The 24,381-nt window shown below is 38.2% G+C and overlaps 1 protein-coding gene across 13 annotated transcripts in view; it reads right to left on the bottom strand.

The window, feature by feature from the left end:
* TENM2 (teneurin transmembrane protein 2) overlaps window positions 1–24,381 on the bottom strand; it is a 685,555-nt gene that overhangs the window by 215,400 nt on the left and 445,774 nt on the right. For all 13 annotated transcript variants that reach the window (XM_065690193.1, XM_065690201.1, XM_065690202.1 and 10 more), the window contains one exon: window positions 21,765–21,974. In XM_065690193.1, coding sequence (XP_065546265.1) covers window positions 21,765–21,974 — 210 coding nt within the window. The remainder of the gene's footprint in view (window positions 1–21,764; window positions 21,975–24,381) is intronic.

Here is a 24,381-nt window from a genome sequence, read left to right as displayed (position 1 = left end):
AGCAGGTGTGTGTGACTGACTCAGATCTAATGTGATTTTTTTCCCTTCCAGCTTGTTCTTTTGTTCCAAACCATTGAGCAAGCCAAAATACAGGGAGTTAAAATCCACAACCTGCCCCAACATATCAAGAATAAAATATACATCTGAGCATTTTGTTCACTTTGTCCAGAAATGCTAGCAATAGAGAATGCAGGAAGGTGGCAACAGTGCTGTGAGCATTCCTGCCAGCACTCCATCCATCAGGGTTATGCACCCACCAAAGCAATCTACTTGCAAATACAAGCTCTTAGCACCACAATTGATAAAAGTTCACTTTCAAAGGCGATTTCAAAGAAAAGAACATGCAAGTCGCATACCTAGATATGCTGAACAGTTGTAAGAACAAATGTTTGCTGTGGTGGTAATAAGGCCCAATTTCTATGCTAGATACAATCTATTTAAAATAATATCTACACATTTCAGTATTGACGTGCTTCTTTGTATGCGTGAATAGCTGCATCCATGTTTAAGAGTCAAGAAAACCAGAAAGAAATCCTTTTTCATATAGCAGCCTAAATGGAGATTAATTTCTGAAAATGTAAAGCTTGATTTGGATATTGAATACATATTTAAATTTGCAGAGCTCTGTTCTCCACTCTCATCTGTTTCAATCTAGCTGATGAAATAATGTTTTATATAATAAATAACATGGGAATTAAGCCAAGGAGTTAACAGTAAGCATTAAATAATGAATCAATGCAAGTCTTGCAAAACACATAGCTTAAAGTTGTCTTCAGAAGAACAGATACATTAGATTTGATCTTAAAAAATTAATCAGAAGCCTAAATTGCTTGGGAAAGGTGATCGCCCCCATTTGGTACCTGCTGGCAGAAGGCCCTGCGATTCTGCCATGACTGCATAAGGAAAAGCTGTTTACTGATAACTGATAACTTGAAGAAGGAAGAATAAGAGGAGGTGGGAAGAAATTAAAAATGAAAACAGTGCAGAAAGGCAAAAAATAGAAGCGACGGAAAAAAGTACAGAATCCTTTATCAGAGAAAGGACTAACGAGGCATGACGTGTTTCTGAAATGTACTCCAGAGAGTTAGCTCAGCAATAAGAATCAGCAGATGAAAAGACAAATAAGGAGCAGCACCTCTCAAGCATGGTACGACATCCTCTAAAGGAGACATGAACAGTGGACCCAAAGCACACATAATTACAAGCTCATCTTTGCACACATATCTGTAAGAGTGCAGCTTTCCACAAAGTCCAAACTGCTGCTGAAAAAAGCAGTTTATTCCCAGCCCTGTCACCCCAGCCTCTTTCCTTTCTGTTGGCAAGTGATACCACCAGTGTGCGCAGAGTCAAACCAGCCCGATCATCCAACTGAAAGCAAATCTTGCTATCTAGACTGGCCTAGCAGTCAGTCAGACCACTTTGATGATCCAACTAACTAGACAGCTTGCACAAGGGAAGGGAGAGCACAAGCAGCATGATGCCAGCGGAAGGTAAAACAGGGCTGAGGCTTTTGAAAGCAGCACAGTCTTAGGGTGGTGGTAACCAATGATGAAAATGTTCCCCAAGGTATGGACCAATAATGGGATTCCCTGGTCAATGGCTGATGAACTTTATTTCTACTAAGATCCACCCTCTCTGCATCATGCTGAATGCTTGTGCAACTACAGGGTGCCAGGAGCTATCAGCTTGTGTACTAAGCACGTATTTCTTTTTTCCCCCTGGGGGTGAGATTGTCTTGCTATCATCTACATGGATCACCCATTTCTTTGGAGCTCCAGTGGTGATACATGGTGGGGATGGCAAGAGGAATGCACAGCCCATGGGCAAGCTCGTACTGCCAGACCACATCCGTATGCTCTATCAAAGTCAGAGGCAATGGAATAAGGAGTTCTTAGGTCACCTGGGGGTGCACGGAAAAATACATAGCGTGAGAGATTATGTATAACTCATTGCATGTACTGTTATTTCATCTTGCTCTATTAAGTACCATTTACAGAACACCTAGGCTTTTAAGCGAATCATTAACAAGACCAGATGTTTTCTGCAGCCTTCCAAAGAACATTTGAAGGCATCTCAATCCTAGATTTAAGGAAGAGAAAAAAGAAAAAAAAATTCTAATAAAAATCATAGTAAATGAATTTAACACATTTTGAAGGAGAAACACTTTTTGTCAGTGGTCTTATGACTGAAAGCACACATACTTTTCAAGTCCATTCACTTAAGGCATTGTTGCAATTGGACAAAAAATTACTGGCACAATGATATATTCAGACACAAGCACGTATACACACACTTAGTTTGGTTCGTTAAAATAGGCAATATTTTAATTCTAAATTAGAGAGTATTTCTCTGTATAGACAAGTCCCTATTTAATAATAGGATATTGACAATTAAGATTTATGGCATCTGTAAAGTACCTATTTTAATAGTAAGAGTTGGATAATAATGTGTATTTTTATAAGACACTAAACTAAGACCAAAATAGCCTTTGTACTTGAAATCTTTCCCAGTTGGCTAAAGCAATCTCTTTAAGTCACTGTAAAGACTCTCTCCATTTACCAAACATGATATTCGGCTAACATTGTACTGCACTTTGGCAGGAGATACACGCAAGTTGCACTTACAATACCAGGAAGCTGTACATCACTTTTATGAAAACGAGGCACTTCAGAAACATTAATGCATTTCAAGCAAAAGGTGTCAGTGTTCTGTAGCAGTGACCTCAGCCAGCTCCTTTCCTAGAGGGATGGGGATGTTCAGCTGCGGCTGCTCACAGCAGCTCACTTTGAGCCAAGACAGAGCTGACTTGTGCTGCCAAATGAAGGCAATATTTTGCCCGTAAGTCTCAGCACTGGTGAATAATCAAAAGAAAAGGCTCTCAAATGTAGGCATCATTACTGAGACACTCAGAAGCCTTTTGGAAAAACCTGGATCTGAGGCTTGCTGCTTGTCAGCACCTAGAAAGGCTTGTCAGCACCAGTGATTAACCTGAGCACATCTCCATGCTGCGGTCTCACAGCTCCGGGTCAGGTAGGAGCAGGGGCGGAGCAGGAACTGTGCGAACCTGCCCTTTGAATAGGGTTTGTCTTTCTGCATGCTGAGGGAAATAGCGTAAGGGTCATGTTAATAAAATGAACCGGGGATAGATCCAACTAAATGAAGAAATAAAGGTATTCCAGCCCTACACATTACAGCTCACATTCTTCATTTCAGATAAGGTAAGCATTAAAACTTAAGTGTTAAAGCTTAGGGTGGCTGAGTTTCTTTAAGCAAAATATTAAATAGTCTGTAAACTGTTCTCTTTATGTAAGTGTAATGGATGTGAGAACACAATATGATTCCTACTATCATCTAAATTGACTTTCTGTGTGCTGGTCATGGGGCTGGAGTGTTACATCACACACTCTCGCAACTTGCTTGGATCCTGTGTCCCGTCCCCCCCCCCAGTTCAATGGCTCTGAAGTGCTGTTCCCTAACTGGAAGTGTTCTTGTAAGATCTGATAACTTAGGTAATATATATACACCAAACAGCTGTTCAGCAACACCTGCACAGGTTTCAAATTACTGTCACACTTCAAAACATGAGTGAAGAACTCATGAAAGATTATATAAACGGATTTCCATGTCCACAGTTTAACAGAACTTAAAAAACCCACCTCACTATTGAAGAACAGAAATTCAGTGAAAAGTGGGGTTAGGCTGAATAAATGGATCAGTTTACCTTTTGAAAGAAAGAACAGGTTCCTGTTCTTCCTACTTGCTTTCAAATGGTTGACTTCCATAATGCACACTGTAAATATAATTTGGATTTCCATACCTTAGCATCCTTCCTCAGATTTAAACCTTACCTCCTCAGATACAAGCTCTGTCCTGGGGTTGAATTAAATTAGAATTACTTTTGAGGGAGGAAACCAAGAACCTTTCTTACAAGTTTCCGTAAGATCTTAAATTGTCCTAACAGCAATGTTAGAGCTTTTGCTGTTGACAGACAGACACTATATAGATTAAAAATCACAGGAGTTAAACTGAAAACACGACATTTTCAGAAATTACACTTCCAGAAGTTAGCATAAGATGCCCTTCTTTTCCTGAGATGATTCCAGGGAAAAATGAGTTGCTTAGCTAATCCAAAATCGTATCTAATGCACAACAGCAATTCCTTCCAAAATAAATGTTACACATCTGCAATCACAGCAAACAGGGATGATAAAAAGTAGACTCTGTGATTAATGGCAATTTAAGACCAAGAAATGCAAGTGCTTTTTAAAACTGTGCCCTGTAATGATACTTGAACAACGCTATTCCTCTGTATATTCATGTTTGGATCTAGCCTATGCCAAAACACATTTCAGGAATTTTGAAGTACAGCAAAACCAGAAAAACATTAGTTTCTACCTGCAAAATATTACCCCAAACCCACAGGAAGATCTCTTAGCTGTTTCTTACTGAAAAATTGATCTTCCAGAACATCAGAACTGCTTCTTGCAGCCTGGATCATATCCCCAGCTCTGCAGGCACAGAAACATTTCCAGCATGCAAGTGGTGTGATGTATTGCTTTCCTTCCCTTCAAAAAAATGAATTCTAATCCTATGGGTGAGCTTCCAAGCTCTGAGTGAAAGCCGGGATTTGCTCTCTAAAGCAAACAGATAGCACGTTTTCTCAGAGCATGGGTCTGATGTGCAAGGAATGCTTTGTCTGAAGTGCTGCATTACAGCACCTTTGTGTGTCTTTGCAGAAATTCCTTGAAACGTGCTGCAATTTGAGCAGTGCAGCACGACTGACCCTTTCAAACCAACCCCCCAGCCGACTACAATGCCCTCCCAACCAACCCACACCTAAATCTTACCCAATGCTGTCTCCCAGGAAATGGTGACAGATTCTGCACGAAGCCTGGGACTTGTGCACATTAGAAATCCCTTCCTGCAGGGTTAGCAGGTGTGGGCTATGTCAAATAAATTTATTGCAGTCTGTGCTAATAACGGAAATTATAGCAAACCTCGCTGAAAGTGCTCTGCATCCAGCTAATTTGAAGCTACCTTATGAGACAATAACAAGCTTCTAACAGTTTTTCCCTTTTTTAAAATACACTAATTATGCTTAATGTTCCCTGTCGCATTAGCTTTCATGGTAATTATATTTCAAAACTTTTGCAATTAGGGTACAGTTAATATTGTGGAATATTGCAATTATTTTTCATTGTGACACCTCTATTGAAAACTGGTGGCATAATGATCACATTGTTCAGCTAAATCAGAACTGTAGAAATATGGCAAATGAACCAATTATACATTATTATTTCTAATTACAGATAATGCCCTTTTCCTTGCTTTCGTCCAGAAGAATTTCTCAAATACCCAGACTCTTCCTAATTTAAAAAAAAAACCCAAACAAGTAACTGATTTCTCCACTTTCATTTTCTTTCGTATGGAGAGTAATATGTATGTACAGCATGCACATTATATAACACATACGTGTATGGGGACATCAGCGTATACAGAGATAATCTACAGTTGATACAAGTTCGGTCAATGCTAGCTATAAATGTAAATGCCACTATGTTGTACTCTGTGTAAGGAATTTACTCAGGTTGATCTTTGGAGGTAACTTCAAATGCTTTACAAATGCACTCTCTACACCTTTTACAATTCAGCCCTATATTGCCCCCCAGAATTTCTAAGAACTAATATACGTAATTGTTAACATTTGAGGTTCACTCCTGGGTCTTGAAGAGGCTGTTTGCAACTAAGCCATTCTATCATGTGGTAAACCACAACACTATCACACAGAAGTACACTCTGAGAAACACAGTAGAGGAGTCTGAAAGGAACTGATAAAGCAAAGCAGCTAGACAGGTAGTAGGAGACATTCTAAGCATCTGCAATACTTTAGCAATTCAGAGAGTAATTACCATTTACCAACATTTACATTATTCGTATGGATTTTAATCAAAGCTTACCTAATTAAGTTTTCATTTAAATTACAGTGAACCAGTGATAAATAAATCAACTATCAAATCACTGACTTCAAACAGAGAAGACCTTTACCAAAAACACTGGCTTGCCAAACCCTACCATCTGTACGCTTCCCAGCTACCACACTAATGAATTTCAAGGTTATATTACCAAGTGTAAGATATAATTTCTAGCCAACATCAGATAACAGAAACAAAACATGCATAAGATGTCACACGATTTCTGGCACAAAAATATCTGATACATGACTCCTTCCTCCCCTCAGTAAGGAACAACATAAGATTAAAGCAGAACTCCTCCAAAGATTATTTCAGGCAGAAATCTGGAAATTACAAATCTCAGCTTATTCAATAGTATTGAGTAATGCTTTTTAAGAGTAAAGCCTCATTTGGTAACCTGAACAATGAGCATGTTTTCAAGATGGGCTGTAACTATCTCCTCTGACCCTCTGAAACTCTAAAAGCTGATTTAAGTGATTAAATGACAGCTGCAAGTCCTGAGAAATCTGGCACAAAATATCATCCTTAAGAATGCCCCGAAGTCCTGCTATCACTAATGTCTCACTCATCACCCACGTTTCCATCATTTCTTGGCTTGTATTAATGGATTTGTGTGTGTGTGTGTGTGTATATTTAGTTTATGCGACTTTTTTTCTTTTGGACATAGTATTTTTCATCCAATTTTTGTTTCCATTAACTTAGACATTCAGTCTTCACCATCTGCTGAGCACTGACAAAATACAGGACAAGCAAACTGCACAGCAGAGCATTTTATTCCCACTGTGGGAAACACCAGTGAATACCGTAGAGCTACAGGTATAGCAAATGGGAAGGAAAGCATGTCTCACAGCGGTTATGTGCATGTTCCATATGAAAATCACCTATAAACTACATAGGCCTCCAGGGCGGATATGGGTAATAACCAAACACGTCTAGCAATATAAATATCTATTAAATAATAGCTGCTGAAATATTAATAATAGCAAAATATTACAATCACCTTGAAATAGTTTAACAAAGGTGTTATAAATAGTGGCTAGTGGTTTAAAAACAGAGATTGAATTAGTTTCCTCATGAAAAACAAGCAGTAAATATTAAAAATAAATAGCTTTTTTTCCTAAGCTCATGGCCACATGTAAGATCATATTTGAGAATCAGCTCATCTTCACACATATTCTTAAATGGCAAATTCAACAGTGCCAACATTTCAACACAATAACCGTTCTACAGGATGCACTTCACTTTTTTTTTTTTCTACGGAATAATTCTGTGCAACTCTTTCAAACTTTCCTATGACATTACTGGTCAAAGTCTTAAGGTCATGATCACCTTAAAAAGGGCTGTAAGCTTTTGAAGATTTATGGAATAAAGACAGTATTTCTGTGTACCTATTTAATTGCTAGCTCATCCCCTCCACATGTAGCATGTCTATTGGATCAGTTTTCTGAAGCAGGGAAACCTGTAACCATAAGGTATTGATTACCCTGTTCTTCACAATGATCATTCTTTCCATTGGACAGTAATATTTGCTTTACTGACAGCTGTCACAATATTCCATTATGATCTCCAGGGGATACAAAATGTACACTTCATTGTGTGACAGGCTAGGTAATGTAATGTTGGAGCACAGAGATGCCCTTCCAAAACATGTGAGTAATTTTCCCATGTGAAATTCCATTACTCTCACAAAAGAAACTTGGATATTCCAAGTTCAATTAGAAATCCACTGCTATTTTCATTTGCTTCACTACACAATGTTCTTTTTTTTTTTTTTGTTTGTTTTAATCAGATGTGTGTTGTGTTTGTAAGTGGAAAAGCAATTTTATTTCCTGAAATCTTTACTAGGCGGTTTTAACTCCATGCAAATTCCTGATGAATTGGTTAGCCCAGTAATGCCTATGTGAGGCATAACAATTTTCTACAGTGACACAGCAGAGCTGTATGTTGCTCTGAGCCACTGATATTTAAATACTCATAAAGCGAGTAGCAATGGTATTTTTGGAGCTCTTCTAGTAGTCAGAAAAAACAACCTAACTTTATTATCATTAAAAGCAACAGCATTAGATTTCTTTTACTTGTCTCATCTTTGTGAAATTATTTTTTTCCTGGTGATTTAATTTTTATCAATATTGAATCTTGAATGTCTCATGAAAAGGGTTCAACAGAGATAAATGGAATTGCAGGAACCTGAAGTTTGACTCTAAATTCAGAAACTTCTTCACACTACTGTCTCTTATCTCTTGACTAAATATATAATGTTTGCAGTGGACCAGCCAATAAATCACTTCTATTTTAAGCTTGATTATCTATTCTTTCTTAAATCCTGTTAAGTAAGATTTTTACACTTTCAGCTAAAGAACTGTGGCATAAATATTTCCGCAAAAATCATAAGGTTTACATCCAGACATCATAAAAACTATCCATCACTTGTAAGTATAAGTGGGTTTAATATCCTTACTTCAAGTTGCTTAGCAGTGAAAATTCTGGTATAGAGCACTGTCTTTTGCTGGTTTACATTCTGTAGTTGTGAAATGGAGATCACCACAGGAAAAAGTGCCAAAAGTAGCATTAGCCATTGGGTTAGTGGCTCAAACAACATTTAAGAACAAATAAGAGCAGGAGAACAGTTTCATTATCTGAATTTTGATGAATAGGGTACAAATAAGGAATCATTAGAGAGCCTTTATCATCTAATAATACAGATTAATACAAAGCAGCTAGGGGAGCAGTAAGAAAACATGCTGGGTTTAGTTTTATGAAGCCTGTTAAAGCAGGTGGATTTGTGTCACAGGTTGTTCTGGGTTTAAGCAGTTTGCTGCATGTCTGCTCTAAACATTCTCCATTGCTGTGATTTTACTCATGGGAATACTTAGCAGTGTTCACATACTGTTATTATACTATTAAATTAACAGTGTCTCATGTCTTCAGTAGGTTTCAAAGTGCAACCTGAAAGTGGAGAAAGCATCAACTCTTATGAAAATACATCATCTGTACTTTCAGAACTTGGCAATTTCTGTAAGTAAGTACTTGGTGGCCTGGCAAGCCGAGAATCCCGCTCTCATGGTTGTGTTGCTTTGGAAGTACTAACTGCTTCCCATCTATGGCACTTGCCCTCTGTTTGCTTGTCTAACAGTTGCTTGGATGGAAGAGTAACAGGAGAGAGAAGTTCTGGTGTTGGGAAACACGTGGGGTTTAGAAAAACTGTACAATGGAAAATGCTCATTTTTCTTTATTTCCATTTTATTTTTCTATTCTTTAATAACACTATGCCTTAACCAAATTGAAATGATACATTTTCTCTACAGTCTTCTGAAACTTTTTAGATGCTTTCTCATAAAACCACCTGAGAGCACTTTCTGGGAATTAGGAATAATTAAACTGCAGAGTTTTTGCATAGAGTGAAACCTAATGGTAATAGTTCTGTAGATCCTTTTAATATAATTCAGCATGATAGAGCATTAATCCCTGAAAAGAACCAATGACAATGTATTATTTTGTTAATCAAATGAACCTAATGAATTGGTTATTAAAAACCAGTTCCAAATTAAGATTCCCAGAAAGACAATAAAGTATTTCATGCATATATATTTAAGCAAATGAATAAACCCCACAACATAACCCCAAACCACATGCATCTTTCCCTCACCCTCAAAACCTAACAAAGCCCAACCACCTAAAGGAATGGATGTCAGACCAGCTATCCAGAAACTGAATTTGGGCCTGCAAACCCCTTGGGAATTTAAATTGAATGTGACTATCATATAAAGAAAATACTGTTCTACAGACTAACCACTACTATCCTATGAAGAAACCACCGAGTGCAAAGGCTGCTTATCGAGCAGGATCCACCAGTACCAATTTCCTCAGAGAAATTTAAACATTAAAAAGCTGCTATCATTTGAACCAAACTTGACTGAGCAGCGTAACTTCCATATTACCTCTAGAGTCCACGACTCTGTTGGGGTTCTAGGTCTCAACGAGCAATGGCTGTAGCTCCCCAGAATAAAGCTTCCACAATAAAGAGCTGTAAAACTGTACCAGTTGCTTTATGACAACAGGATATTAATGGAAATTGCTAAAAAAAAAAAAAAAAAAGTAAACTAAACAAGACTTTCTAATGCATATTTCTGGCATGGCCTCAGATGAACTGAAGAATCTAGACTGTGGACTCAAGAATGTGGAATCTTCCCAACTGTCAACAGTAAAAAAGAAAAAAACTCAGAAGAACTGCTCTGCGGCTGGAAAACAAGCGAGGAAGTAAATTTGGTGGCCATCTATGTACTTCTGGTGCCAGCTTCTAGTGATCTATATTATGCAGGGTTTTTCTGTAAATGATTTGGCAGTAGTGGCTGTGCTACCTGTGCAGATGGACTGGGCTTTAGCTGCTGACAGAACACTTCTGAAACTGTGGTTTCTAGCCAGTCTCTTAAGGCTTTTCCTCAGATTAGTTTTATAAGTACAGTCCCTCCTCAGCCTTTCTGCATTACCAGAACCACCAATTCTCAGCCTCCTCACACACATCAGGATCCATAATCTCATCATGCTTTGAAGTCAGTCTCAAATCAGAAGCTCAGCCTTGGAAATTCCTCTTTCCTTCAGGCAGTCTGGTTTTCTCCGGGACCTCTTCTTCAGCTGCACAGGGCTCTCACAAGTATAGCTGACCAGCTTTACCATGTCTACTAAGTTAATTGATTTTAGAATAAATAGCTATTCTTTAACTGGTTTCTGCCTAGTGCCTGCTTCAGACCACAAAGAGATAAACTATTCATGAATATCTAATTAGATTATGCTACACTTTATCTGAAAAAAGAGGAGAAAGGGAAAGAGATTTGGAAAATGCAGAAACAATAATTATTTAATTTCTGAAATGCTGAACCATTTCAGTTGCAAGATTTTTAAGCAAATATTTTCATGTTTCATTTTAAAGATTTGTGTCTTTTTTTTTTTTTCCCCCACATTGAAAGAGAAAAGGTAGTTAAGCAAAAAGGTTGAAACTTAGAATGGAAAAAACCTCCAACAAGCCACATTTTGCTTTAGAATAAAGTAATCTATCCAAGTTTGCAAATGGAAAAAGTCCAAATTTCTTCTTTCATTCCACACAAGCCTTACCAAATCCCTTTTCTTGAGGGGTTTGACTCCACATTACTCCCTTTTGCTTTCATGGCAACTTTTCAGCTACACTGGAAACGAAGGTGCCAGGGGTTGATGAAACCTGTACTGAAGGGTCACTAAGGATTTATATGTACTCTCAAACCATCCCAGTCCCAATGCTCATTCTCAGCGCTTGATAGAATAATTCAAAGCTATCATTCACCACTTGAGCTCTAACTCCCCAGACTCCCTTCTCTTGGCTTCATAAATTACGTTTCAGAAACTTGGAGCTCACAAACTTACAAAGATTTTACACCTTTTCATGTTTGCTAGTCCCTAGAATTGACAGATTCATGTGAAGTGAAACACTTATCCACCTGTTTGTGAGAACAAATACTAACAAAGATGCTCAAACATTGTTTTGTTAGGCAGAACATTTCACGCTTCATTACATAGCTAAGTAGCTAGCCTGGTGTCTGCTGTGCAAAATTCCTACTGATTCTAGTAGAAAAAGTGATTTGTAAACCCCAAAATAATTACCATGGCCTATATGCTACAGATTCAACTCATTCAGTGGGCAGTATTAAAGTCTGCACTTCTGAGATTTCCCCAAATCATGTGAATTTGCAATTGGGACTTCCCATTTTAATATATACTAACAACTGTCTCCCAGGTTTGGAGGTTCAACACCAAGAAGGATCTTTCAAAATAGCAAGGTCATAAATATTTTTCTTAGGGAGTCCTGGGACGTTACTGGACTCTTCTGTTATTACAAATGGAAGTTCTAGGGCACTGCAGCTGACAGTGAGCCAGTGCCCCTTTGGCAGATTTTGCAAGATCTAGCAGGACAGTAAGAATTCCTGGCTTTTAGGGTTTTGGTATGTACAGGCTTCTAAACCTACACATTGCTTTTTATCATTTATAAAAGGTCATTCTTATTTTCTAGAGAGTTCTAGTTATTGCTCCTGAATTAACAGAGCACCAAGGACAAGGAGTCTGCTCAAAATAATACAACTTCCCCACGAAGTTATCATTTTGATGATAACTGTTTCCTTTTGATTTACTAGGGTTTTTTTTTCAGAGCCAGATAAGTACCAGCTATCACTGCAATCATAAAGATACTGTTATGTTTCTGCTTCTATGTAAGCATTTATTTATTTATTTCACAAATCATTAGACCTGACCTGAATAAAAGGAGAGGAAAAGCTCAATTACTGAAAATCACACTGTTACAGCCCTATGATATCCAACACAAATGCATTAAATTGAAAGGAACTATTGTAAAGGAGTGACATGTAAGGCAATACCTTGGTGGGGTGAGGCACGGACTGAAGAGGAGCCGAATGACAAATAGCACCCTACGCAGATAGAAAAGGTCACTGCAATAAAAGCAACCTAGGGAACTGGGTGCAAGTGCAGCACTGCTACAGGCTGGAAGAAAACACAGAGTCCAAGCAAATGGAACAGAGCCAGAGACAAAATTGCATTCAGGTGTGAATGCCACATACTGAGCTGCGGAAACATTTGGAGAGCTGACAAAAGGGAACAGGATTCCCTCTATGCCTTGATGTCAGGTTATCAGAAAAAGTATGCATTTACTCAGGCCAGTAATTAACTTTTACAAATCGCCGAAGACCTCAGCTTTTCTGTGTAAGAATCTATCAGGAAAATAAATGACATGTATTTGTAATTTAATAAAAGGCAATAGTTTGTTTGATTAGCTTATATGAGAAAAAATAACCCCTCTGTTGGAGCTTTAGTATGTAGTTGTTATAAACAACATAGGAATTACAACCAACGAAATGGAACTGATCAGTTCAAGACTTTCAAACTCCTTTGGTTCCTGAATCTTTAGAGTGGCATAGTGTCAGCTATATACACAGGCAACATTAGGACAGACATGATGCAAGTAAAATGCATCGCCCCAGACAGAACCAAGCTGAAATAGAATCACAGAATCATAGAACAGTTAGGGTTGGAAGGACGTTAAGATCATCCAGTTCCAACTCCCCTGCCATGGGCAGGGACACCTCACACTAAACCATTCCACCCAAGGCTTCGTCCAACCTGGCCTTGAACACTGCCAGGGATGGAGCACTCACAGCTTCCCTGGGCAACCCATTCCAGTGCCTCACCACCCTCACAGTAAAGAACTTCTTCCTTATACCCAGTCTAAACCTCCCCTGTTTAAGTTTTAACCCATTACCCCTTGTCCTGTCACTACAGTCCCTAATGAACAGCTCCTCCCCAGCATCCCTATAGCCCCCCTTCAGATACTGGAAGGTGCTATGAGGTCTCCATGCAGCCTTCTCTTCTCCAGGCTGAACAGCTTCAACAGTCTCAGCCTATCTTCATACTGGAGGTGCTCCAGTCCCCTGATCATCCTCATGCCTCTCCTCTGGACTTGTTCCAGCAGTTCCATGTCCTTTTTATGTTGAGGACACCAGAACTGCACACAATGCTCCAGGTGAGGTCTCATGAGAGCAGAGTAGAGGGGCAGGATCACCTCCTTCGACCTGCTGGTCATGCTCCTTTTGATGCTGCCATGCTCAGCTCTGAATGCATCCCACAGCATCAAAGCCTCTGAAGATTTGCTTGGTTTCCCAACATAAACCCCATGGTGTGCACCTCCATTATGCTCCCTCTATAGGACATACTTGTACCTCCATCAAAATGAGGAAGCAGCTGTTGTATGGGGGAGCCACACACTTCCATTACATTTCCACTGCAACTGTGGCTGTACAAAGTTGATAAAATTGAAACTGTAAGAAAAACCAAATCCTGGTCTACAAAAGCACGCATCAGCAAAACCCAGCAGAAGATGCAGTGATGCAAGCAAAGGAGTCCTTTTTACAATATGGTTTAATGCACTTGAGGAGTTGGATTAGGAAGTAACAGGACAGCGTATTTTGCTTGGATGAACTGTACTTTCAGTGGATGCTATATGTGCAAACCCTTTTAGTGTACATACTCCCTGAGGACAACAGGGCTGCTTCAGGTAAACAGAAAGAGAAAAATATTCGGAGTAAAGTGACAGAGTTCAGATTTCTTTCTGTTTATGCTGAAGTGATATGAAAGACATGCATGGGAGAACTGTCAGGCAAAGAGTCACGAGACCATGAGAATAATTAATAACCACTGAGTTATAACCACAATAGTTTCTCCAGCGATGCGGTGAGCTCCCCATGTCCTGTAGCTTTTAGGATACGACTGAACATCTTCTAAAGGAAAAAAATAATCCTGATTTCTGTTCATTGAATCGTGCTTTGAATGAAGATAAACTCAGTTTCTAGAGATGTTAATGTGATTAACAGATGACATATTTATAGATTTGCCTGATAAGATGCTAATATTTGTAAGCATATTAGAAATAGGTATTCTATAACTGTAAATCTAGTCAAGTAATTCTATAACTAGGAATAATAATTAAGCATTAGATAAATGCATAATTTATCATTTAAATACAGCAGAAATGTTTGGCTTTGTTTTGTCAAAATCAGGAAATCCATAAGACAAAATATACTGACTCAGACGAAAAGTGTCTGCTTGCCTTCAAGGGTTTGTAACAGCACTTACTTGGATTTATAGGGAGAAAGAATGAAGTTCTGACACTTTTTGTTACTACAAACCCAACCAACCCACAGAAGTTCCTGTGTTTAAATACTGCAAATAATTCTGAAAAACATATCCTACATTTTAAGTTCCCAATTTTTTATGGCTCACATATGCTTGACTCTCCACTTTGAATCGGCTACCAAATCCTGTTGAAATTCCAAATCCCAGTTAAAACCAGGAAATGTTTCCTAACTGTTGCTTTTCCATATAAACAGCAGCTGAATCTCCTACAGAATTTGTGAGGATTATGTCATTGCCAATGAAAACAAGAGATTAAAAACTGTATCAAAAGACAAAACTATTAGAAAGCCTGAGAAATTCTTTCCACACTTTCAGCATGACCTGAAGCAGTGAGCATTAGCAAGAACACTTTTAGAGATTTTCTGCTTATGATCGTTACATCCCCAGCACCTTTCAGTTTTCCAGCAAGGTATCAAGTCTAGACACCCATTTCTTGGCACAACATCTAATAGGGCAATAGCATCTAATCTTTAAGTCTCCAAAGTATGACATTTATTGGTGATCTCCAACTAGATGCTAGGAGACAAACTAAGGATTGGGAATAAGAAAAAGCAAGGCCTGAGTGGCTGTAGTAACTAAGCTGATTCCCAACCATTATGGTAGATATCAGAACGCAGCGGAGTAACAGCTGGGGATACAGACCTATGGAAAGTTAATACTGCAGCTACTTTGCTGAGCTGCTTTTATGGCTACAGAAACTTCCAGTTCAGTATATTTCCAAGCCTTAAACTAAAACGGTGTAAAAGCAGCTAAGAAAAAACTCTCCAGCTCTCAAAAACACGGTGAGCTTAAGAAAAATACAGAAATAACAGAATTTGAATCTGATCTCAAATTTATAGCTTTTTGTAATGCATTACCATTCTTGTTACCAAGGAACCTTCTGTTTGAGATTTGTTTGTCTGTTACAATTATGAATTCATGAATTAATAAATACAACATTTCTGCAATATCTTAATATCTAGAATAATGTCTTCCGGCTGAAATTCAGACATCTGTTGGCATCATCAACATTAGCTACACACACTAACAGCAATATATCAAATAATATCAGTAATAGTTGCAGCAACATGGAGCTAATGCTTTGAAAAAGTACACCCTTCAGTTTCAGTGGGAAAACATAGCTCATGCTGTTCCCTCCATTTCTAATTCCAGTCCAAAGCTCTAAAATTAGACCTAGTGCTCAAGAGATACAACAGAATTAGAATGTGACTGGCCATTAAGGATTCAGAGAATTTAAGTATTAAAAACAAATTGGGGAAAAAATACTCTATTTAAAGACCTTGCTGCTAAATACATGCACTGTTTAAAACAGTATGTTTAGAGAGAGACTATTGCTTAAAACCTGAAAGTCTTGATACCATAAGCACTAAAACCCTGTGGGGTTTAGTTTCTATCCAATCTTATCTACTGTAATAGAGGAATCTTTATCAGCCATTGTCACCTGCTGAAGAGAAGTCTTGCAGAAATACAGGGTGGTTTATGCTCTTCAGCTACATTAAGCATTAAGGATAGAAGCCTTCAAACTAGTTTTGCTTTCTTCTGCTTCTGGGTCAGTGCATAATAGCCATGGGTGTCAAGGCAGGAAAAAAAAAAGCCTACAGTAAGAACAACAACGATGGTCTCAGAAACAAACATACCTAATTTACTCTTAATTTGGAAATAGAAATCCAAATAAACAATCTGCAACTCTTTTTTGCATTGTTGTAAAATGTCATGGGAAAAAAGTAGCTTCTGCTATTTCCCTCTGAACATACTGAACAGAAAGCACCGTTCCTCAACATAATTGTATACAAAGGGCTGCCTTTCAGAGGCAGATATTAGAAGATTAATAGATATTAGAAAGTATATAAAATAATTTAGAAAAACCAACCCTGAAACCTTAACTGATTTCAACTGTTGCTGAGCTAAGCATAACTTAGCTAAGTCTGAAATGAAATATTCTGAAAGAGGTTTCAGAAAGAGACGCTGCTGAAATCCTAACAAATGCATACAGCAGTTAGGACCGAAAGGGAAGGCGGAGAACACCAAGATTTCCCTTCTGTTACTGTTCCTCACTACATGACCTCAGAAGTCATGGACAGAGACCACAATAACCAAACACCAAAGTAAAACAACAGCCCTTCTCCCCACCGGAAATGTAATATGGACAAGGAGAGGAAGATTTCAACTCCAATTCCAGTTAAACAGTTTAGAACCAGGACTTCCAAATGAAAAAAAAAAAAAGAAAAATCAAAGAAACAATAAACCAAAACCCAAAATTTCTGCAAAATTAAAAATACATATTGATCAACCATCCTATGCTAATTTTCTGTGCAAGTGGGTGGGCAAGACCTGTACTACCTGCAATGATAGTATAAGAGCAAGACAAGTTTGATGGCACCATACTGACTGGATTGAGAAAGAACGTGCATGGACTTGGAATCACCATGGGAAAGCGTTCCCTTCACTACCAGTAACTGCTTGGGAAAAAAATCAAAGCAAGCCCTGTCTTCTAAGCAGTGTCCAAACTACCCTGTGGGCAAATACTGTTACACTGAACCAGAGCTTTGGATTATTGTCTCTGAGACAAAAAGACATGTTAACACTGAAAAACCAGGCATGATTCCCCTTCCAGTTAAACTCCGGTAACTTCTTGGGCATCATGACAATATCTAATCCACAGTTTAGAATTTTCCCCAAATTAAAATACTCCAAAAATCATTCTGCATCTACTTTTTAAGTTTTTAGAATGGCTGAAGATGAAGAATATATCCAGTTATGGTTCTATTATATTGCAAACTATTGTGCAAGTAGATTTATCCTAGGTGTTCTACTCAGGTTGGAAAACAGTTTTTCTGTTAAGATTCCAAAATTTGGTTTAATAGGAGTAAATCTTATATAAAAAAGTAAAGGCAAAGGTGTTGGCAACAACACTCATCTTTTTTTCCTATGTAAGACTGAAAAACAGCCCATTATATTGTATTATGACCGAAGCCATTAAAATGGCATTCCAACAAGATGAGTCATCTTATATTGCCAGGAAGAAAATACAGCAAGAAGAAACAAACCTATTCCTCCTTCTAGCTGTAAGAAACCATCCTAGAAAATGGTGTGACAGGAACTGACCTTTTAGAAGGGAAAAATATAATCCACTAGCTTCTCATGGATGAAAGTCTCATTTCCTTCTATAATATTTGTGTTTTTCAAAACACTATCAGCAGGTGCACCAGATTTCAAAAACCTCTTGTCCTTCATCACATATAATTGTGCTGCATATTATATTAAGAAATACAAGCAGAGGAATGTAAGTGATGTGAGTTCAATTAAAACCAGCATAATATCTGTTGCACAGAAAATGATTCTGCAACTGAAATCAGGTTCTAATGAGAGAAAAAAGGAATACATTTTCACGTATTTTTAATTATACAGACTTTCCTCAAACATGATTTTTGATAATATATTCCATTAGGTTAACATCATATTTAAAGAAAGTGCATTTTCTGATTTCATTTTAAGTCTGATTTTGAGCAATTATTGTGTCATTGTTCTGCAGTAGAAAGGTTGAATTCATTTACTGTGTGGTTATGCTAGTTATGATTGATGTCGCTTCTCCAAATGATAAACCAATCACCCCAATGATGTAATGTCATTTTAAGAGTGCTATAATCACATTTCTCTCAAACTGGAAGCTCTGATGAGTTCTAACAAAGATTTATGGTAGATTAAAGGCCTTCATAATATCAACAATAGATTGCTCATTTGATGGAAGATTTGATTAGGTAATTTTTTTAGGCAAATGAGTTTTCCAGATATACCAAGAATGGCTCTTGTGAAGGGCACAGGGCAGTATATGTGGATGACTATCACCTCATATCCAAGAAGACTCATCTTCAAGTTGTTGAGGAGCTATCCTGTAATTGTTGAGGTTGAAGCAAGCGTAAGTGTACAATCAGACAAATAAGAGGACACTTATGTAATGTAATCAGTATGAGACTTCTGCAAATATTTAATCTTCAGCATCTACTTTGGAGACTGATAGATTCGGTTAGAGAATCTGGAATCTTAAATCTAAGTATCTTCAAATCTTGCTTTTCAACCCAAGACCAAGTGTAAAATATTTAAATATATTTATTCTCTCCTAGATGCCTGGATCTATGGTAGTAAGTTTCCACAGGAATTAGATTAGTTTTTTTAAAATATAATTAAAAATAATGAAGAAAAAAAAATCAAAGCATGGTTCCACCTTTCCATATCATCTAGATGGTGAAAGCTACCCTGAAAATCTTACAATAATAAGAATGAGCCACATAAAAAGGTGAGCTTTTCCAAGTCAAGGTATATGGCACTATCTGTGGTGGTTTTTTATAAGCTCTCGAAAGGAAACGTTAGAGAACTACACGAGAACACGTGAGAACTACAGAAAAAAATGACATCATTAGAAAACACTTATTACTTTCCAGAGGACATATTAAGTATAGAAGAACCTGTGCTATAGAACACTCTCAGTGGTGATCACGCAATTAAGCATGTGTCTACGGTCAAAAAATAAGAACCCAAACCAAAAACAACAACAAAAATCCCCTGACACCCCACGGCTGTTTCTTACATCCTGAAAATTAAGTTATTATGACTGTTCATTAAAGAAGAAAATGAGACATTTGGAGGAGAAAAATGCTAAAACATAGAATGAACAAATCAGCCATTCATATACAAATCAAATCATATCTGAGCCTACCAAAAAGGTTCATTGGATCAAGTCCACTGCAACACGTCCGAAACACAAAGCTTTTAAGGATATAAAGAAACAATGATTATTTTTAAAATGAAACCTAAAGAGCTCTTCCATCAGATTTGCAGTAGTGTTTTACTGTGACTTGCTTTATTTGGCTTCATGAGAAAAGCAATGCTGGTTCACTCAGCCTCCAATGCAGCTATTAACATCAAGTACCAAGTATTCAAGTATCCTCCAAGTCTCCTTTTTTAGTCAGCATTCCTTGACCTTGGTTTTCTTCTACTTTGTAACCCTTATTGCATCTCTCCCCCATTCACTTTTCCCATTCCCCTTTAAACCCTTATACACTGTTTGATCCACCACATCTTTTAGACAATGCTCTTTTTTTTGTTCTTTATTCCCTTCTTGTCAACATTCACCTGTTCTGAGCTCTGAGATGATGCATGCACATCCCCAGCAACTCACTCCTGACTGGCAACAGCCCATCACCATTACCAATAGTGAACCAGAGTTGCTTTTTCCATGAATATCACTTTACATTTCTCTGCCCTGAATTTCCTCTGCCATTTTATTGCCCTGTCACTTGGTCTCAAAAGGTCCTCTTGTGATTCTTTATAGTCTGATCTCATCCTTACCATACTGCCATCAGGTACTCTTCTTACCCCACCATCTTCTCCAAGTATCTTCATGTCCCATGAAAAGTCATTGGGGTGCTCCAGCTTCTACTCACTGTCTTTCAAACTGCTTATTGTGAAGGGGTCTTTCCTCTTTCCCTTTTTTCCCTTAAAAGTGTTTAGCAACAGATTTTGCTGAGACCCATTTGAAAATACAAAGACCCTTTATTAACTAGATCGCCCTTATTCAGAAATGGCTGACCCCTTCAAAGAACTCTTAAATGGCTACCTTTTACAGAAGCTACACTGTCTTATCAAAGAGAGATCATATTCACTTCCCACCCCCTACACAACAGTTTCTACTGAGTTGCCTATTACAGATTTTGAGGTCTGCCACTCTCAAGATCCCCCTGAACCTCTTAAAAAAACCCCTCAAAACTGGAATCATATTTTCCACCTTCTAAGCTGTAGTAGCAAAGATGCATGCGCAATCTCTGAATTATTATTTCTTTGTATAATTATATTTTAACACACCTGAATGGCTGATCAGGTTAAAGGCTAATTCAGGATGGAAGGAACCCCAGGAGGTCCCTACTCCAGCCTCCTGCCAGTCAAGGGGCAGCTCTGAGGTCAGACCAAGTAGTTCAGGATTTTAACCACTTCGTTCATGAAAGCTTCTGAGGACAGCGCCTGCAGAGGATCTCTGGGTAACCCGTTCCAACCCAGTCCTTAGGGAAAAAGTTTTACCTTATATCCACTCTGAATCTTAGGTTTCAACTTCTGTTCATTGTCCCACCCTCCCACCACGAGCCCATTTAAAGGGCACTACAGAGGCCAAAAGTTCCACACACCACATTGTACCTCCAGAACTCTGTTGTTACAGGAAAGAGTGACCTTGAGCAGATCAGGAAATGCATATAAAATATAAACTTATAGTGTTTAGTTAAATAGACATGCGCTGCACAACAGACATCTATGTTAAAAAAAACCCAAACAACAAAAAAGGCAAAACATAAGGAGCTATAATGGCCTTCCTTTGTTTTGCCTGTATTTCTAAAAAGGGACTGCATCTTCATTTCTTGATTTTTGGCTGTCAAAAAGAAAAGTCGGCATCTGTTACTAATAACAACAACAACAAAAAAAGGAATAAAGAAAACCCTGAACACTGCAGATGACTGAAAGAAGAGCTGCAAATGTTTTAAAAGTGGCCTGAAAGACAAGAAGTAATTTGTAGAAAAATAGCAGTATTTTAGTTGAATGTGACATTGGGAGTACAAAATCAGACAGATTCTGAAACAAGAACAGACACAGAATGGCAGAAGCAACACACATTTTTAGATATAGAACCTCATCACCTACATGAGCCTATGCAGAACAAAGAACCATTCTGTGTAAACTTCACTCTTAGAAAATGCATCAAGGAGCTGGAAACTTACTTTGAAAAATAAATCCCTTTGATGAGACAAGAATACAGTAATATTTTTTATGCTGCTTGGAACACTCCTAAAACTAAAAAGCTCTCTTCAGTAAAATGAAGGAAAAACATAAATGATGTATGGTGCTCCCAAAAAACGTTCAGTGCAATAAAACCGTAAGTTTTTGTTTGCCCTTTTCCATAGATGCTCTCAATTTTGTGCTGATGCAAGAACACATTTGCAATAAATGAGGAAAAAAAAAAAAAGGCACAAAACTGGCACAAACATGTCACAAACAAACTCCATATGTTTGCAATTTTCTTACCACTGCTGGAGGCCTGCTGCGGCCCTGAACACGCTCTTAGCAGATATGAATTAGGAGAGAACTCCTCATCAGGATTGGTGTCCATGATTTGATGGGACGTATTGCTGTCTAGCAATGGCATCTGGCAGCTAACTGGTGGAGGATTATGAGAACTGGGCAGCTGAGCAGATGGGAGAAGGCTAGACGAGGATGTAGGTGGAATGGGACGACCTGGGAAAGAGGACACAGGGATCAAAGATCAGCAATGAATGTAATGAAAAAAACCCCAAACAGCCAAGTAATTGCACTGTAACTGTCCATCGTTACACACGATTACTGCTGTGCAGAGCCACATCATCTCTCCACTGGTATGAACTTGTCCCTTTGCATCATATTCAAGGCATTGTGAGCAGCTCGGCTGTGAACTCATTCCAAAAATCTCTCTGCAGCATCGGCTTGTAACCCATCAGGTGAGCAGATGCTGGTGAACTGAGAGCAACTGCAGACCACTGGATCGGGAGCACCTATTCTGCACAGGTGCCACAAACAGAGCACCCAAATGTCCAAAGGCCCCATGCTGCATCCTCAGGCGCTGCAAGATGCAAGGGCATCAGCTACAGATTTTACCAGCAGAATTTTCACAGAAATAGGGTGGGGTTTTTTTGCTAACTAAGACCAATGGGAGAGGGGACTATAACGAGCTGATTTCTGGAATTACAGCACATGTCTGTAATCGTCTCTTAAAATAATGGTGTGTTCTGGTTTTCTTTTTTTTTACCAGGGAAATTGCTCCAGTACAGGAATCAATTGGAGGCATATAACAAGAACCATATGAAGGCTATCTCCAAGCTAAGGACCCTCTGTATTACTGTAGATCTTTCCAAAACCCACTGATGGATGTGATAGGGAGCACAGGGGACAGCAGGACTGAAAGGGATTTATCCCATTTGAAGAAATTAGCTAAGCTGGAACATGGACTGGAAATTCTTAAGTGTTTCACTGTCATTTCTGCACTGGTGCTGCAGGGGCAGAATTTCTTGCCTCACTCACCAGACAGTTTAATTTCAGCTCTGAAACCCAGTCCTTAATGTGTACAAGATAACAGCCCACTGAAGCAACACATTTTTGGTCAAATAAGCATGTGGCATCCAGTCAGCAACAAAAATGTCCATACTTATTTATTCTTTACTTTTGTGAACTTCCCTCTAATGACTTTATATTAATTATAACTTTGTACCAATCTATTGCATCAAATGCACACACATGAATACAGGTTTTGAGGGTTTTTTTTGCATTGGCTATTAGAGTATGACTGATTATAGAGATGAGAGGAAGAAGAGAAACATGAATTCTGATCTCTGCAAGTTTATCTAGTGCATTTGAGAAATTGTTCATGAATAATTTATACATAGGAAAATATGACCTCTGTGATACTGCTGAAGTCTGTGAGGCACAGAGATCTGCTGTATGCTAGCTACTGATGTTAAAACGCAGCAAAACTACATAAAATGGTGCATCCTTATTTCCATCAGTCTTAAAGAAACAGTAGCAGAGCAAATACACACTGGCTTCCTCACTAGTTACATTTTCTTTTGGGGAAAGGCGAATGATTTTTTTTTTTAATAGGAATTTTATATGAATTGCACTAAGGTTCATAACACCAGTACGAGGCACACATCAAATTCCAAACGACAGAAAAAAGTAAAGGAAAATTAAATAAAAAATTCCATTCATCACATAGAAATTATACGTGGGAGCAGCACTCAAACAAAGGAGCCCAGAGATACTAAAAACCCAACTCCTTTCTCTGCATGGTAGCAGCAAACAGCATGAACTACTTTTTTACCTTCAAAAAGTTTTAAACAAAATAAATACCTGGAGATAGACAAGTGACTATTCTGCCTATTTTATTATCATGTTTTTAGCACTGCATAGATAGATAACGTGGTGTTTTAACCTCAGCTGGTAACTAAGCACCACACAGCCATTCGCTCACTCACCCCAACAGGATGAGGGAAAGAACTGGAAAAGTGAGAAAACTTGTGGGTTGAGATAAAGATAGTCCAATAGAGAAAGCAAAACACACACACACACACACGAGGCAAACCAAGGAATTCACTCCCCACTTCCCATGGTCAGCCAAAACCCCAGCCAAAACCAGCACAGATGATAAGACTAAATGACCAAGTTATCATATGACAAAAATAGGCTTAAGCTACTTTACAGTAATCCCCATCTACTGTCTTTTATGCTAGAGAAAATTCAATATAGATTGAATATTTCACTGTGGACTTGCATTTAGGAGGAAATAATTCTACTATTGATGATAGGAATAATTACTGTTACTGTTCATGATTATGCAATTGTTACAAAATACTACAGTGAATATCCTAAATATTAAAGGAAAGTGATTGAGCAAAACCCGTTCCTAATTATTCTTCTGCAATGTGTTAGAAACAAGGAAGGAGGCTGAGGTTTGAGACAACTCACACAGGAATACGACACTGTGCCTATTGCATGCATTTAATTTTCAGATATGCTGGTTCTGCTTCAACATTATGAAGCTAAAAGAAGAAGATTTATAATTCACAATCTTAATTTGCTGTATCATATGGAAATATATTACTGTATCATAAAA

This window comes from Lathamus discolor, chromosome 10 (assembly GCF_037157495.1).
Source record: "Lathamus discolor isolate bLatDis1 chromosome 10, bLatDis1.hap1, whole genome shotgun sequence".
NCBI classification, from domain to species: Eukaryota; Metazoa; Chordata; class Aves; order Psittaciformes; family Psittacidae; genus Lathamus; species Lathamus discolor.
Note: the sequence above shows the minus strand (reverse complement) of the source record. Positions and strands in the feature narration are given on the sequence as shown.